Source organism: Dryobates pubescens, chromosome 19 (assembly GCF_014839835.1).
Source record: "Dryobates pubescens isolate bDryPub1 chromosome 19, bDryPub1.pri, whole genome shotgun sequence".
Classification (NCBI taxonomy): Eukaryota; Metazoa; Chordata; class Aves; order Piciformes; family Picidae; genus Dryobates; species Dryobates pubescens.
Window position 1 is genome coordinate 1,062,898 of NC_071630.1, and position 16,774 is coordinate 1,079,671.

The window sequence follows — 16,774 nt, forward strand, 5'->3', positions numbered from 1 at the left end:
TGCACCACCTCACTGGGCAGCCCGGGACAGTGCCTGAGAGCCCTTGCTGGGAAGAAATTTGTCCTCGTATCCAACCTGAACCTCCTCTGGCACAGCTTGAGGACATTTGCTCGTCCTGTCACTTGTTACTTGAACAGACCAACTCCCACATCACTGCAGCCTCCTTTCAGGGAGCAATGAGGTCTCCCCTCAGCCTCCTCTTCACACTAAATACCCGCAGGTCCCTCAGCTGCTCCTCCCCAGTCCTGCTCTCCAGACTCTTTCCCAGTCCCATGGCACACAGCCTCCCTCTCTGCCTCCCAGCACTGTCCCACTAGCAGCCAGCCTGGCTCTGGAGGACAGGGTGGGTGCCTTGGGTGCTCCAGATGGGCACCACCCCAGGCCGGCTCCTTCCCTGCACCCTCTGCACCCACGGCCAAGGATGCAGCAGCTGGGGAAAGGTCCACAAAGGCTGAACCAAAGGCAGGCAGTGGCGATAGCTCCTCCCTGGCTAACGCTCCTGGAGCCGTGCCCGGCACACGCCGCCCTGCCCGGGCACAGCCCAGCGCCTCGGCCCGGGGCGGCGCTGCGCCTTCTACATCAAGCGGCTGTGGGGGGGTGTGGCCAACACTCCGCCAGCCCTGCCCGGGGCAGGCGGGGCCGAGGCGGAGCGCGCTCCCGCGGCACCGCCCCGCTCGGCCGTTGCTCCGTCGCCGCCCCGCCCCGGAAGCTCCCGTGGTGCCCAGCGGTCGGAAGCGGAAGCGCGGCCGGGCCGGAGCCGGTGGCGGCGGCGCGCAGATGGCGGAGTGCGGGCCGCAGCCCCCCGGGGGTGGGAGCGGGGCTGCGGGGGCGCCGAGCCGGCACGAGAAGAGCCTGGGGTTGCTGACCACCAAGTTTGTGTCGCTGCTGCAGGAGGCCAAGGACGGCGTGCTCGACCTCAAGCTGGTGCGGGGGCTGCGGCGGACGGCCCCGCCGCACCGGGACGGGGGCTGCCGCTGGCGGGCGTGGGGCGTGCGGGACGGCGACGGGGCCGCTCTCCCGGCCGGGTTTGGAGGGAGGGAGGCTGGGCGCGGCGGCAGCGGCAGGTCGGGGATAAGCGGCGTCTCCCGGGAGGTCCCGGGGCTGCGCAAGAGGGCACGGCCGCGGGGGCTCTGCCCTGGTGCTTTCCGTTGCTTCCTGTCCCGGCCCTGCCTGCGCTCCCGGGGACAGAGGAGGCAGAGGGCTCTTCCTGCTGCTGGCAGGCTTCTGGGTCCTTCAGCCTCCTCATCATCTGCCTTCCTGCCCACGCCAAGATGCTGTTTGCTCACTGCACCGCCGCGATGTAGGCCTGGGCAGCCGCCGTGGTCTTACGGACACCTACAGAAGGTGTTCCTCCTCGCTGCCCTTTGCCCCGAGTCTGCAGCGCAGAAGGGAGCATGGTCAGGCTCATCTCTGCCAGGGGCTGTGGAGAAGTGCCCTGGGAATGAGTCCTGCCTCTGCAGTTTGAAGATTTCTGTAGAATCACAGAATTGCTTGGGGGGGGAAAGCCGTCTGAGATCGTCCAGTCCAACCATCAGCCCAACCCCACCCAGGAGAACAGGGCTGGGGAGGAGCAGCTGGGGGAGCTGGAGGTGTTTAGTGTGGAGAAGAGGAGGCTGAGTGGAGACCTCGTTGCCCTCTACAGCTCCCCAAGAGGAGGCTGCAGTGAGATGGGGTTGGGCTCTTCTCTCGTCTCAGTCATAGGAGGAGAGAAATGTCCTCAAATTGTGCCAAGGGAGGCTTAGGTTGGAGATTAGGAACAATTTTTTGCTGCAAGAGTGGTCAGGGACTGGAACAGGCTGCCCAGGGAGGTGGTGGAGTCCCCATCCCTGGAGGTGTTCCAGAACCCTGTGGCCATGGCACTTGGGGAGATGGCTTAGTGGCCATGTTGGGTTTGGGTTGCTGGCTGGACTGGATGATCTGAGAGTGCTGTTCCAACCCCAACCACTCTGTGAGTTCTATGGACCTGCCTCTGAAGCAGTGCTGATTCTCTACCAAGGTTTTAGCCCTTTTGAGTGCTGGTTTGGCTGAACTGTTCTCCCTCACAGAGCAAGCTCTTGTCATTCCTCTTCCCACCCTCATCTTGCCCCTGAAAGGGTTTTGAGGGTGGCTTGGAGCATGAGTGCTCCCAGGGAAGGTTGGTTTTTGGAATGGCTGCAACTTGGTTTGTGCTTGGAGGCAGTAAGGAAAGGCCCGGAGGGGTCACTGACTCCTCGTGGTAACAGTGACATTGAGCAGATGGCTTTGTGACCTGGGGTGCTGGGACAGGGCAGGTGTGAGGTGGCCAGCAGAGCACTCAGCCAGGCATGGTCTGAGAGGGGAAGGAGTAAAGCAGAACCCAGACTCGGGGCTCAGTGTCTCACCCCTCCTGCAGGCTGCAGACACCTTGGCCGTGCGCCAGAAGCGGCGAATCTATGACATCACCAACGTGCTGGAGGGCATCGGCCTGATTGAGAAGAAGTCCAAGAACAGCATCCAGTGGAAGTGAGTGAGGAAGGTGGCCTGGGTGCTGGTGCCCTTGGGGCCAGGGCTAGGAGACAGCAGGGTTAAACTGCTCTGCTTGGAGCACGAGGGCACTTCCCCCCACTGGGCTATGCTGTGCTGGTTCCTTTCCCATAGCCTGTTTGGAGCATGAGGATTTGGTTGGATGCTCACATCCAGAGGGTAGTGGTCAGCTGCTCCATGTCCACAAGGAGACTGATGGCAAGTGGTGTGCACCAAGGGAGTCCATATTGAGAACAGTGCTGTTGACATCTCCATCAGTGAGATAGAGTACACAGCAGGCTTGCAGGTGACACCAAGCTGAGTGGCACAGTTGACAGGCCTGAGGGACAGGATCCATCCAGAGGGACCTGGGCAAGCTGGAGAAGTGAGACCACGTGAATTTAATGAGGTTCAAAAAGGCCAAGGGCATGCTCCTGTCCCTGTGTGAGGACAACCTCCAGTATAAACCCAGGCTAGGGCTGGAGAGCAGCTCTGAGGAGAAGGAGTTGGGGGTGCTGGAATGCAGAGCTGGAGATGAGCTGGCACGAAGTGCTACCAGCCCAGCCCCAGCCTGTCCTGGGCTGATCCCCAGCAGTGTGGGCAGCAGGGGCAGGGAGGGGATTCTGCCCCTCTGCTGTGCTCTGCTGAGATCCCCCCTGCAGTGCTGGGGCAGCTCTGGAGCCCTCAGTACAGACAGGGACCTGCTGGAGCAGGGCCAGAGGAGGCCACAGCAGTGCTGGCAGGGATGGAAGGGCTCTGCTGTGAGGCCAGGCTGAGAGTTGGGCTTGGTGAGCCTGGAGAAGAGAAGGCTCCAGGGACACCTTCTAGTGGCCTTGCAGTACTGGAAGGAGCTCTAAGAAAGTTGGGGACAGAGTTTGGAGCAAGGCCTGTTGTGCCATGGTTTGAACTGGAAGAGGGAGATTGAGAGTGGAGAGAAGGAGAGATGTTTGACACTGAGGGTGGGGAGAGCCTGGCCCAGGCTGCCCAGAGAGGTGGGAGCTGCCCCATGGCTGGCACCACTGCAGGTCAGGTTGGTTGTGGCTGTGAGCAATGTGCTCTGGCTGCAGATGTCCCTGCTGGCTGCAGGGGTTGGGCTGGGTGGCCTTGTAAGGTCCCTTCCAACCCAAGGCAGTGCAGTGAGGGCAGCTGCAGGACCCCTGGTGTCTCTTGTACGTGAAGCCTGCCCTGGACCAGGAACAGTTCCTGCCCTGACACTGGAGATGGGGCAGAACCCTGCCAGGCTGCAGGATGTAGGACAGCACCAAACCTCGGTGTGCTGGAAGGTGGCTGCAGATGAGGCTTGCTGAGCCGTCGGGCCTCGGCACGCGCCAGGAGCGGCGGCGGGGGGCGGCAGCTTCCTGAGGGGTCAGGGCTGGCGCGGGTGTCGCGGGGGCTGATGCGTGTCCCTGCTGTGCCCTCTGCCCAGAGGGGTGGGCCCTGGCTGCAACACCCGCGAGATCGCTCACAAGCTGATCGAGCTGAAGGCAGACATCGAGGACCTGGAGCAGCGTGAGCAGGAGCTGGAGCAGCAGAAGATGTGGGTGCAGCAGAGCATCCGCAACGTCACCGAGGACGTGCACAACAGCAGATATCCTTTGGGACGGCTTTGTGCCGGGGCCGCTGCCCTGCTGCGGCGGCTCTGGGCACTCGGCCTGGCAGCCGGCGTCCTCTGCTCTGCCTGGCTTCCATCTGGCCCTGTGAGGTGAAGCCCCGCGGGGTGCTGACTCTGAGAGAGTGCTGCTCTGGGAAACACAGAGGCTGCTTTCGGTGCAGAGCTGCTCTTAGGGCTTGCCTGGCTGAGGCTCTCAGCTTTGATGAGGACATAGCTTGCAAAGTTCACCTCCTCAGAGCGTGGCAAGAAGCCTTCTGGGAGAGGCATGTCTTGGGGTCAGGCAGGAAACATCAAGTGGCCTTTGAGTTTGCACAGGGAGCTGCAGCTTTTCTCCTTAACTGTGGACACCTTAGCATATGTGACACATGAGGACATCTGCAAGTGCTTCACAGGTGAGGAAATGCTGCTCCCTCCTACAGGCAGCCAGCCTGGCCCTGCTGCGTTCCTTCCCCCTGTACTGGGCACTGGTGAGGACACACCTTGAGCACTGGGTGCAGTTTTGGGTCCCTCACTCCCAGAAGGACATTGAGAGGCTGGATAGGGTCCAGGGAAGGGCAGCAAAGCTGGGGAAGGGTCTGGAGAACAGGGCTGGGGAGGAGCAGCTAAGGGAGCTGGGGGTTGGTCTGGAGAAGAGGAGGCAGAGGGGAGACCTCATTGCTCTCTACAGCTCCCTAAGGGGAGGCTGCAGTCAGGTGGGGTTGGGCTCTTCCAAGGAATAAGTTACAGAATGAGAGGAAAAGGCCTCAGGTTGCATCAGGGGAGGGTTAGGTTGGCCATGAAGAACAATTTCTTCCCCAAAAGGGTTGCCAAGGCCTGGTCCAAGCTGCCCAGGGCAGTGGTGGAGTACCCATCCCTGAAGGGGTTTCAAAGCCATGGAAATGTGGTGCTGAGGGCCATCCTTAGTGCTGGGTTAAGGATTGGACTCCATGATCTGAAAGGCCTCTTCCAGCCAGGACCATTCTCTGATACAGCAGAGAGGAGGCAGCAGAGCAGGGGCTGCCCAGCAGCATGAGGCATGAGCTCTGACACCATCCTGGGTCTGGGTCCCAGCGAGCTGTAGTTGTCCTGTCACCATCAGAGGGGGAGGTGTCCCCCTGCCCTGGTGTCTGCAGGAGCAGAGCTGCTGTCTGAGGTCTGTTTGCTGGGGTGTGAGGTGTGGTAGAGGCCCTTGCTGTTAAGGGTTTGGGTGGATGTGTTGTAAGAAAAACTTTGATGCCTGATACAACTCTGGGTCTGATGAGTGGTCCCCGAGCTGCTTTGTGTCCTCCAGCATGAGTGCTAGGAGGAGGTGAAGAGAGGTCAGAAGGGAAAGCAGTAAGTATGACCTCCCTGCTGAGAGCTGCCTCCCCACACAGCCATGTGTGCTGCCTCGGGGGGGCAGAGGGAAGGAGTCCCTCAGCAGTCTCTGTTTCTGCTCTGTTGCAGTTTTAGTAATAGCTGCAGGGCCCAAAGGCCCCCAGAGGGCTGGTGGGCAGTGTGTGGTGTGGCAGGCAGCAGCACAGGACCTGTCCTCAGCTGTGCTGTTGTGGGGGGCTCCTTCCTGCTTTGGTGGGCTCCCTGCCTCTCCCCACCCTGGCACCCTGCTTCCTGCTTGCAGCAGAAACTGCAGCTGCTTGTCTTGACCTCCCTCAGACCATTGTGATCTTACCACTGCTGACTCCTGCTCACTCCCAAGCTCTCTCCTCATCTTGCTCCACCACCAGCTCTTCTGTTTTTCATGGAATCCTTTCAGTCAGATCAGATCTTTCAGATTCAACCCTCAAACCAGCACTGCCAGGACACCACTAACCCATAGCCCCCAGCACCATGTCTCTGTGGCTCTGAAACCCCTCCAGGGATGGAGACTCCACCCTGGGCAGCCTGGGCCAGGCCTGGACAATTCTGAGGGGAACATATTGTTCCTCATGTCCAATCTGAACCTCCCCTGGAGTGACAGGAGGCCTCTTTGTCTTGTCCTGTTGTTCTTTGGGAGCAGAGCCCAATCCCACCCCCCTGGCTCCAGCTTCCTCTCAGGGAGCTGTAGAGAGCAATGAGGTCTCCCCTCAGCCTCCTCCACACTAAATACCCTCAGCTCCCTCAGCTGCTCCTCTCCAGCTCTGCTCTCCAGGCCCTTGCCCAGCTTTGTTGCCCTTCCCTGAACCTGATCCAGCCTCTCAATGTCCTTCTTGCAGTGAGAAGCCCAAACCTGCCCCCAGTGCTCAAGATGTGGCCTCACCTCCCCACTGCCCAGCACTAGTTCAGATGGATCCTCCTGGGTTCCATTGCCCCTTGCCCTGTTTCTGGGCACCACTGACAAGTGTCTGGCCCCATCCTCTTGCCCCAAATCCTTGAAATGTTGATGAGCACACAGCAGCAGGCAGCTCCCTGGCCAGCAGGGACTGGGAGGTGCTGGTTTCAGGTGTGAGTACTGCAGCAGGAGGGTGCCCTGCTGTGCCTTGCCAGGGCTGTGCACTCTGCTGTTGCCATCTGAAGGCTGTGGTGGCAGGGTGCAGGACACTCCCTTTAGGATGCAGATGTTGCAGGGGTTTTAAGCCTGGAGGGATGCTGATCAAAGCCTTCAGGGCTGCTCTGGGGACAGCCTTGTGGATTTTCTATGCCCTGGGCAGCTGGCACACTGGGAGCTGTGCCATCTCAGGTGGCTGTCAATGGCAATCCTCCAGGAGATGGGGGGCCTCAGGGGTGTGGGGGGTCCTTTGTCAGTGCTTCATTATCATCAGAGCAGTTTGTGCTGACCCCAGGCTGTGTCCACAGGAGATACCCTCCTTGCCATCCGAGCCCCCTTGGGCACACGTTTGGAGGTGCCCATCCCTGAGGTGAGTGCTGAAGGTGTGGGGGCAGCAGGAGTGGGAGTGCTGGGGAGGGTGTGCTGCTGAAGTGACCAGACTGGGAACTGGCAGTTGGGGATCATAGAGTCCTAGAATGGGTCAGATTAGAAAGGACTTTAAAGATCATCCAGTGCCAACCCCCTGCTCTGGGCAGGGACACCATCCACCAGCCAGGCTGCTCAAGGCCTCATCCAGCCTGGCCTGGAACACCTCCAGACAGGAGGCAGCCACAGCCTCCCTGGGCAGCCTGTGCTCCCCATCCTCACTGCCAACAATTTCTTCCTCATCTCCAGTCTCAGTCCTCCCTTTCCCAGCTCAAAGCCATTGTCCCTCATCCTGGCACTCCCAGCCCTTGTCCAAAGTCCTTCCCCAGCTCTCTTGGAGCCCCTTCAGGTACTGGAAGGCTGCTCTGAGGTCTTCCTGGAGCCTTCTCTCCAGAGGGTTTCATGGAGTCAGGAACTGGTAACCCAAGGAAGGCTCTGAGTGTGAAATAAGTGCCAAGAATCCCTGTTTGGAAGGCTGTGAGCAATGACAGGAGCTCCAGGGAAGGGGACAGGTCTGGGAGGTGTGTGTGGATCCTTGCTGCCCTGCCTGGACATCCTGCCTCTGGCAACGTCCATTCTGACTGGGAGGAGCTTTCAGTGCATGGCTGTGGTTTCATGCATGGCTTAATCCTAGAATCCCAGGGTTATTTTGCTTGGTAAAGGCCTTTCAGATGACCAAGCACTGAGCATCTGTGTTGTGCTTTTTCCCTGCCTCAGGGCCTCAATGGGCAGAAGAAGTACCAGATCCACCTGAAGAGCACCAGTGGCCCCATTGATGTGCTCTTGGTCAACAAAGACGCTTGGAGCTCCCCTCCTGTGGTGCTCCCTGTCCCTCCCCCTGAGGACCTCATCCAGTGCCAAGCTGCCACACCCTCCAAGCCACAGATCCCAGCACCCACCCAACTGCAGGAGGCTTCAGTTCCCAGCAGCACCCAGCCCTCCACACCAACCCCCACCAGCACTCAGGACCACGGCTGCCCCGAGCAGAAAACCAGCAGCACAGGTGAGGGAGGCACCAAGGGGCTGTTGGCTCAGGGGCAGAGCTGCTCCTTGGCCTGGCTGTGGCTGCAGCTGTTGGGCATGGTCAGCTGCAGGCACAGGAAGCACCTCTGCCTTTGCTGCAGTGAGCTTCGCCTCTTGTCCTGACCAGTGGCAGCTGCTCCTGCAGGAGCACGAGCTCCAGCGTGCTGGGTTGATGCCATGGCTGGAGGGGGCAGTGCCAGCCTGTGGCAGTGGTGGCTGGGGAGGGCTTACCATGCAGACCCCTCTGTGTGCAAGGCTCTTTTTGAGTCTCAAGCTCAGCTTCCAGTTTGAGCAAACTCAACGATGGCAGCCTGAGGCTGCTTGTGGCTTTATGTAGCTGCCTTCTGAAGGCCTCCAGAGGGAGATTCCCAGCTTCCTGTGGGAGCCCCTCAGGGCTGCAGCACCCCCTCAGGGAATTCCTTCTTCCTGATGTCTGGATCTCCTGCCTGTTGCACACATTGTATTGGTTGGCACCACCAAGGGGTTCTGAACTCCTGCATCTTCCCTGCAGGTAGCTGCAAGCTGCTGTTAGGTTGCTCTTGGACTTTTGCCTGGCTGCACAAGCCCAGCTCTTTCCACCCCTCCTCACAGCACATGTGCCCTAGAGCCCTGGCCAACATGACAGCCCTCAGCTGAGTCTTCTCCACATCTTTCTCAGACTAGAGGATGGCCCAAACTGGACACTCCCAAGAGCATCCTCAGCTGTGAGCAGGCAGAGAGGAGCCCCTCTGTGCTGGCCACACTTCTCCTGGATGTGGCTGGCTGCTGGGCTTGTACTGCCTGATCTGAGGGCAGCCTGGCACTACCGAGCAAGAAGCCCCCTTCCAGGCAGCTGGCCCTGCTTGGCCCTGCTGTTTGCTGTGGGGCTGATGTTTGCTGAGGAGGTGGCAGATGTCACTAGGAGGAAGCAGAGGACACTGAGCTCAGGGAGAGTGTTGACCTGCTGGAGGGTAGGGAGGCTCCGTAGAAGGACCTGGCCAGGCTGTATCCATGGTTGAGGTTCAACAAGGCCAAGTGCTGGGTCCTGCCTTTGGGTCACAACAACCCCATGAAGGCTCCAGTCTGGGGGCACAGTGGCTGGAAACTGCCCAGTGGAGAAGAAACCTTCAGCAGCTGAAGATGATCCAGGTTGTGCCCAGGTGGGCAAGAAGGCCACCAGCAGCCTGGCCTGCATCAGCAATGGTGTGGGCAGCAGGAGAAGGGCAGGGATCATGCCCCTGGACTGGGCACTGGTGGGGCTACACCTTGAATCCTGGGTTAAATTCTGGGCCTCTCACTCCAAGAAGGACATTGAGAGGCTGGAGAGGGTCCAGAGAAGGGCAACAAAGCTGGGGAAGGGTCTGGAAAAAAAGGGCTGGGGAGGAGCAGCTGAGGGAGCTGGGGGTGTTTGGTGTGGAGAAGAGGAGGCTGAGGGAGACCTCAGTGCTCTCTACAGCTCCCTGTGAGGAGGCCAGAGCCAAGGTGGAGTTGGGCTCTTCTCCTGAGGAACAAGTGATAAGAAGAGAGGAAATGGCCTCAGGTTGCCCGAGGGTAGCTTTAGGTTGGATATCAGAAGAAAATTCTTCACTGGAAGGATTCTCAAGACTGGCCCAGGCTGCTCAGGGAGGTGGCTGAATGCCCACCCAGGGAGGTGGCTGAATGCCCACCCAGGGAGGTGGCTGAATGCCCACCCAGGGAGGTGGCTGAATGCCCACCCAGGGAGGTGGCTGAATGCCCACCCCTGGAGGTGTTTCCAAGAGGCAGAGCTGTGGTGCAGAGGACCTTGGGCTAGCCTCAGGCTGAGCAGAGCAGTTGGAGTGGATGGTGTGGGTGCCCTTCTCCATCCTGCCTGGCTGTGTGACGTGGCTGTGCCCCTGGCTCTTGCAGGAGGCAGTGTGCCAGCAGCAGAGCCCAGGAGCAGTGAGCTGGAGCCCCTGGGCAGCGCAGCAGCCAGCTTGGACACTCAGGCACTGCAGTCCTCTGCCTCCCTGGACAGCAGCTCCATCCTGCCCAGCCCCTCCACCTCCTTCGAGCCCATCAAGCCTGACCATGCTGGTGGTGAGTATCCCACCTGCAGCCCAGCCCTGCTGCTGGGCCTGGGGAAAGCTGAGCCCTGCTCTGCCTGTCCTGCCAGCATGAGCAGCCACGGCGCTGTGGGGCTGCTGGGGAGCCTGGCCAGAGGTGACTGTGGCAATTCTGGAGTCCTGCCACTTGCTGTGACATCAGAGGAGCTGCCAAGGATGACCACCTGACACATCTCTGCTGTTAGGTGCAGGATTAGTCCCTTTCAGTCCCTAGTGCAGGGTCCCATTTTGGGACTGTGTGTAGCTGCAGAATTTTCATCCATCTGTGAGAGCACCTTGGGGACTCCTGGGGACTCCTTCTGTAGAAGAGCTCTTGGCTCCCTGTTCCTCCCTTACTCAGCAGCACTTCATCTCTCTAGGGGATCTTAACACTCCCAGTGCACACCTGGGGAGTTCATCCATGTGCCTGCTGAGCTGAAATAGGCTTTTAAAAAGCAGCACTGGAGCTTTCTGCCAGGCAGTGGCAAGGAGGCCCAAGGATGGAAGCATCCTCCAGCAGCCATTCTGCTGGCTTGCAACATCCCTGCACTGCAGGGCTGCAGGGTTGTGGTAGGGAGAGGAAAGCTTATTGCAATGTGTGCTTGAGAGAAGTGGGAACTGGTCACATCTTGGACTGGCTGTAGCCCAGGGGAGCCATGAGGACACTCTAAAAACATGTCCTCACTCTAGAGCTGCAGGGACCTGTTGGAGCAGGGCCAGAGGAGGCCACAGCAATGCTGGCAGGGCTGGAAGCCCTCTGCCCTAAGGCCAGGCTGAGAGAGTTGGGCTTGGTCAGCCTGGAGACCTTCTGGTGGCCTTGCAGTGCTGGAAGGAGCTCAAAGAAAGCTGGGGACAGAGTTTTGAGCAGGGACTGTTGTGCTAGGCCAAGGGGGGATGGTTTGAACTGGAAGAGGGAGATTGAGAGTGGAGAGGAGGAGAAATGCTTGAGACTGAGGGTGGGCAAAGCCTGGCCCAGGCTGCCCAGAGAGGTGGGGGCTGCCCCATGGCTGGCACCACTGCAGGTCAGGTTGGTTGTGGCTGTGAGCAATGTGCTCTGGCTGCAGATGTCCCTGCTGGCTGCAGGGGGTGGGCTGGGTGGTCTTGCAAGGTCTCTTCCCACCCAAACCATTGTACAGAGATAAGTGGAAGTGGTGGATGGAAGCTAGCACCAGGTGGGGCCTGCACACAGCTGCTGGCTCTGCTCCCTTTCCTGGCCCACAGTTCCAACAGGCTGATTTTAAAGCAGTTGGGCTGAAGTGTTTTGTCAGTTCAGCAGAGCCCTGGGCTGTGAGAACAGTGTCTGGGTGGCACTGGGTGATTTGGGTGCCTAGGACTGTGGGTGATGAGGCTGTGAAGCGCTTCAGACTCTCCATGTGACAATGTCAACCATTTACTGTGTTATGTTTGCAGTACTGGAGCTTCCCAAAGAGTTGTCAGAGATGTTTGATCCAACCAGAGGTAGGTTTGCTCCCTCACCACAGCCTGGCCCTGTGCCCAGCTACCCACAGATGTGGGACACTTTGCTTTAGTCACTCCCCATGGGGTTCTGTTGGGGATGGAAGGTGCTGTGGTCACTGGTGGCGGCTGGCTCCACCTGCAGCTAGGCCCTCCTGCAGTTCCTGGTTTCTCTGTGGTTTTGTGTCTTTGGTAGAGTTTGCCAGTGTGCAGATCATGCAATCACAGAACCACAGGATGGGAGGGGTTGGAAGGGACCTGTGGAGATCATCCAGTCCAAACCCCTGCCAGAGCAGGGTCACACAGGAACACATCTAGGTGCGTTTGGAAGCTCTACAAAGAAGGAGACTCCACAAGCTCTCTGGGCAGCCTGCTCCAGGCCTCCAGCACCCTCACACCAAACAAGTTTCTCATCTCGTTAGGTCCTGAGGCACTGCCTGAGGGCTGTGAACAAGTCAGGCTTTGCTAGCTGAGTTTCAGGAGCTTGTTGAGTTTCCTGTGGAGTGGTTTGGGGCTTCAGCTAGTGCAGGGGTAGAGCACAGCTCCTCCAGTTCTGACACCAATTTCCCTTTCCATGAGCCTCTTTTTTCCACTGCCTGCTGCCCATGCTGGAGCTTGGCCAGGGAGGGGTTAACAAGGGTAAGGAGCACCCTGGGCAGGGTGGGGAACTTCAAGTGAACAGGGCAGGAAATCAATGTTGCTTAACCCTACTTCTCTCTTCCTCAGAATGTATGAACTCTGAGCTGCTGGAGGAGCTGATGTCCTCTGAAGGTGAGTTTTGAGTCTCCCCTCATGGTGTGGCCTTTCCAGGGGAGCACAACCACACTGTGTGACTTAGAGCCATAGAACTACTTAGGTTGGAAGAATACATAGAGTAGAATAGAATACATAGAATAAACCAGGTTGGAAGAGACCTTCAAGATCATCGTGGTGTCCAACCCATCACCCAATCCAACACCACCTAAACAACTAACCCATGGCACCAAGCACCCCATCAAGTCTCCTCCTGAACACCTCCAATGATGGTGACCCCACCACCTCCCCAGGCAGCCCATTCCAATGGGCAATCACTCTCTCTGTATAGAACTTCTTCCTGACATCCAGCCTGAACCTCCCCTGGTGCAGCCTGAGACTGTGTCACAGAATGGGAGGAGCTGGAAGGGACCTCTGGACTTCATCCAATCCAACCCCTGTGCCAGAGCAGGGTCACTCAGGGCAGGTCACACAGGAACACATCCAGTGGGGTTTGGAATTTCTCCAGAGGAGACTCCACAATCTCTCTGGGCAGCCTGCTCCAGGCCTTCAGCACACTCACACCAAAGAAATTTCTCCTCCTGCTCAGGTGGAACCTCCTGGGTTCCAGTTTGTGTCCACTGCCCCTTGTCCTGTCCCTGGGTACTACTGACAAGCGTCTGGCCTCAGCCTCCTGACCCCCACCCCTCAGGTTGATCAGATGTTGATCAGGTCCCCTCTCATCCTTCTCTCCACACTAAACACCCACCAGGGCTCTCAGCCTTTCTCCACAGCAGAGATGCTCCAGGCCTTTCATCATCATAGCCTCTGCCAGACTCCCTCTGGGAACTGGGAAGTGATGCTGGCTTTCCTCCAGTCCTCGGGCACCTCCTGTGCTATCCATGACCTTTCATGATGGAGAGATCACTGAGTGCAGCTGTTAACCCAGCATCCCTCCAGGGGATGCTTTACCACTGCCCTGGGCAGCCTATTCCAGGCCTTGACAACCCTCATAAGGGGAAGAACTTGTTCCTCATGTCCAACCTGAACCTCCCCTGGGGCCCCTTGAAACCATTTTCCCTCATCCTATTGCTTGCTCCTTGGGACAAGAGACCAACTCACACCTGGCTCCAGCTTCCCCTCAGGAAGCTGAGAGCCAGAAAGCCTCCTCTGAGCCTCCCCTTCTCCAGGCTGAAGAACCCTGGTTGAGCTGCTCCTCACCAGGCTTGTGCTCTGGAACCTTTGCCAGTCTTGTTCTTTGGACCCTCTCCAGCAAGGCCCTTCTTGCAGTGAGGGCCCCAAAGCTGAACCCATACCCAGCTCGCCAGCTTCCCTGGCTCTGGGCACAGGCTGTTCCCCTGTGCTGGCTGTGAGGACCAGCAGAGCCTGTCCCTTCCATACTGTAGAGCTGACCTGAAGCGCCTCAGAGCCTGCTGCTGTCAGGTGTCCTCAGGCTGCGGTGCCTGCCGCTGGCTGACAGCTCCCCATTCAGCCCTGCCTTCTGTCCCCACAGTGTTTGCTCCCTTGCTGCGCTTGTCCCCTCCGCCTGGAGACCACGACTACATCTACAACCTGGACGAGAGTGAGGGTGTCTGTGACCTCTTCGATGTGCCTGTCCTCAACCTCTGAGCCGCCCCTGTGGGCACAGCCGCTGCTGGGACTCTGCCAAGTGTCTGGGTTTGGATTCCTTCTGTGCTGGAGCTTGATGGGGGAGCTGCTCAGAGATGCTCTCCTGTGGACTTAGAACCAAGAGCTGTGGACTTGCAGGTTGGGAGCCTCCCTGTAGCTTCTTCCTCTTCCTCTGCTGCCCGTGCAGGGTGCGTGTGCCCCCTGGCCCGCATCTTCCTCTCTACTGCACCCTGGGCCTCACTTCACAGGTGCTGTGTTTGAGTCTTCTCAGTTCACCCACAGAATTTGCCCACCTGCTTCTGAGCTTCCTCATTGCTGCCTGCCTTGGTTTTGTCCTGCACTGCCAGAGGCACTTTGCACCTCGTAGGTGCCATCTGCTGCCAGGAGCCCTGCAGCTGTGGTCAGTCCCACATCCAGAGGTAGTTCACTGGATTGCTGAGCAGGTCAGGCTGGGGTGGTTGTGCTGCTGAGTGACAGCCAGGAGGCAACACATTGGCACCCAGTGGCCATTTCTTCAGTGGCTGCAGGCCAAGCTGGGATGTTTGCCAAGGAAAAGCACTTTTTTGTTTTTAGCCAGTTGTGGCTCCTGGTGGGATTCAGGAGCTGTGTTGCTATCAGGACCCAGGTATGCTGGTTCTGCCCAGCCAGGAGCCTGGGAGCTCTGGCTCCATGGGCAGCAGCTGTGCTGGGTTTCACAGGGCTCAAGAAGAGGTGCCAGTGGGGGGTTTGAGCTGTGACTTGTTCTAACCCGAGTGATGTGTGAAAGGGTGAGACTGCTCCAGCCAGTGCCTCCAAGGTACTCCAAGTACACCAGAGCCTGCTCATATCTGCAGTCTCCAACCACTGCAGCTGAGCCTTCAGCGGTCTGGAGGCATCCCAGCAGTAACCATCTGGCAGTGCTCTGTGTCTGGGTGTTGCCAGAAGAGTGCTTTGTACCCTCCCCTGTTTGTCTCTGGACATCTGCTCAGGATCAGGCTTTCTGTATATTTGAACTGCTCCTCCAGTGCCCATCCCCACGCTCCCAATTCCTGATCCTGCAGCAGGTCGCTTCCTAGTGTGGAGCTTTCTCTGCGTCCTTTTCCTGCCAGATGCTCTCCATCTCTTTCTTCTTGCCCTCTGTGGTGGATGTTCCGCTCTTGACTTCCCTGGAGTGATGAGATGGCAGCAGCCTTGGACCCTGGAGTGCAACACCACCATGTAGTGCTGTGCTTCCTGCTCAGATGCTGTGTTTGGTTGTCTCCAGCTCTGGTGCTAGCAGCTGTCCTGCCTTTCCTGCTCCACCAGCTGCCAAGGAGACAGCTGGGCCAGGAGCATGCTCAGCACTGAAAGCAGGTGGTTTTCAGCCATCCTTGTGGTTTGCTGATGCTTCACTTCTCCTTAGCTCACTGCCTGTGCACCACAGGAGCAGCTGGAGCACCAGCAACCAGGGATGTGAAGCCACAGAGGTGAGCAGAGTTCTGTACTGGGGACCTGCATCCCCAAGGTGGCTCCTTGGGCCATCCTGGTCAGTGTGGGACTCCTCCAGAAGAGCTGCTCCTCTCTGCAGCTCCAAGCACAGGCATCTTCTTAGGAAAAGTGTGAAGAACTTCAGAGGAATGTTGGGATACTCTCTAGTGCCAGCTGCTGCCCATGGAGGGGTGCACGTCTAGCTTGCATGCAGCATGACCCCAAACTGTCGTCCCCTGGCATGGGAGCTGGCCAGAACCCCTTCATCCCCTGCCTGTTAGCTGCCTCCATGACCGTGGTGTAGCCTGAGCTCTCCATGTCCTGCCTGGCCCTTGCCCTCCTCCCACCTGCCACCAGTTAGACCACCTGCAGAAAAGGGTTAGAGAAGAATTTCTGTTGCAGATGAACTTTGGGTTCCTACATAAAGATTATTTTTATACTTTTTTTTTTTGCAAGGAAAGAAAATTTGCCTGTAAAATTTGTACAGTTCTCTGATGTGAATAAACAGCAAAACCTTTCCAGAGCTTCCCCTCACGGAGCTGGTGGGTGGCTGTGCACTGGAGAAGGAACTGGGTGGATGGTTGCATCCAAAGGGTAGTAGTCAGCAGCTCGACGGCCAGCAGGAGGTGGGTGACAAGTGGTGCCACTCAGGGGTCTGTACTGGGTCTGTGCTACTCAATGTCTTCATCAGTGTCACAGGCAGTGAGACTGAGGCACCCTCAGCAGGGCTGCTGCTGATACCAAACTGAGCAGTGAGGTTGGTAAGGTTGAAGGATGGGATCCATCCAAAGGGACCTGGACAGGCTGCAGAGGTGGCTGAGGAGACCCTCATGAGGCCAAGTGCAAGGCCCTGCACCTGGGTCAGGGTAACTCTTGATACCAATCCAGGCTGGGGGATGATGAGACTGAGAGCAGCCCTGCAGAGAAGGACTTGGGGGTGCTGGGGGGGGAGAGGCTGGACAGGAGCCAGCAATGGGCACTGGTGGCACAGAAGGCCAAGGGCAGCCTGGGCTGCATCCAAAGCAGCACGGCCAGAGCTGGAGAGCCCTTCTGCTCTGGGGAGGCCTCACCTGCAGCGCTGTGTCCAGCTGTGGGGACACCAGCACAGGAGGGACATAGACCTGCTGGGGAGAATCCAGGGGAGGCCACCAGGATGATCAGAGTGCTACAGAACCTCTGCTATGGGGCCAGGCTGGGAGAGTTGGGGCTGTTTAGCCTGGAGAAGGCTCCAGGGAGATCTTAGAGCAGTCTTCCAGTACCTGAAGGGGCTCCAGGAGAGCAGGGGAAGGACTTTGGACAAGGGCTGGGAGTGCCAGGATGAGGAACAATGGCTTTGAGCTGGGAGGGGAGGTTAAGACTGGAGATGAGGAAGAAATTGTTGGCAATGAGGGTGGGGAAACACTGGCACAGGTTGCCCAGACTCGATGTGATCCTGTGCAGCCTGCTCTAGCTGGAGGTGCCCCTGCTGACAGTCGCAGAGGGTTC

At 58.5% G+C, this 16,774-nt stretch overlaps 1 protein-coding gene across 1 annotated transcript; it reads left to right on the forward strand.

The window, feature by feature from the left end:
• Nucleotides 1-736: 736 nt before the first annotated feature.
• E2F4 (E2F transcription factor 4) lies at nt 737-15,797 on the forward strand. The gene is made up of 10 exons (XM_054169909.1): nt 737-924; nt 2,372-2,481; nt 3,908-4,069; nt 4,442-4,485; nt 6,845-6,906; nt 7,680-7,965; nt 9,852-10,022; nt 11,438-11,485; nt 12,209-12,253; nt 13,728-15,797. The coding sequence occupies exons 1-10, from the start codon at nt 778-780 to the stop codon at nt 13,841-13,843; spliced, it is 1,191 nt and encodes a 396-aa protein (XP_054025884.1). The 5' UTR covers nt 737-777; the 3' UTR covers nt 13,844-15,797.
• Nucleotides 15,798-16,774: the final 977 nt, after the last annotated feature.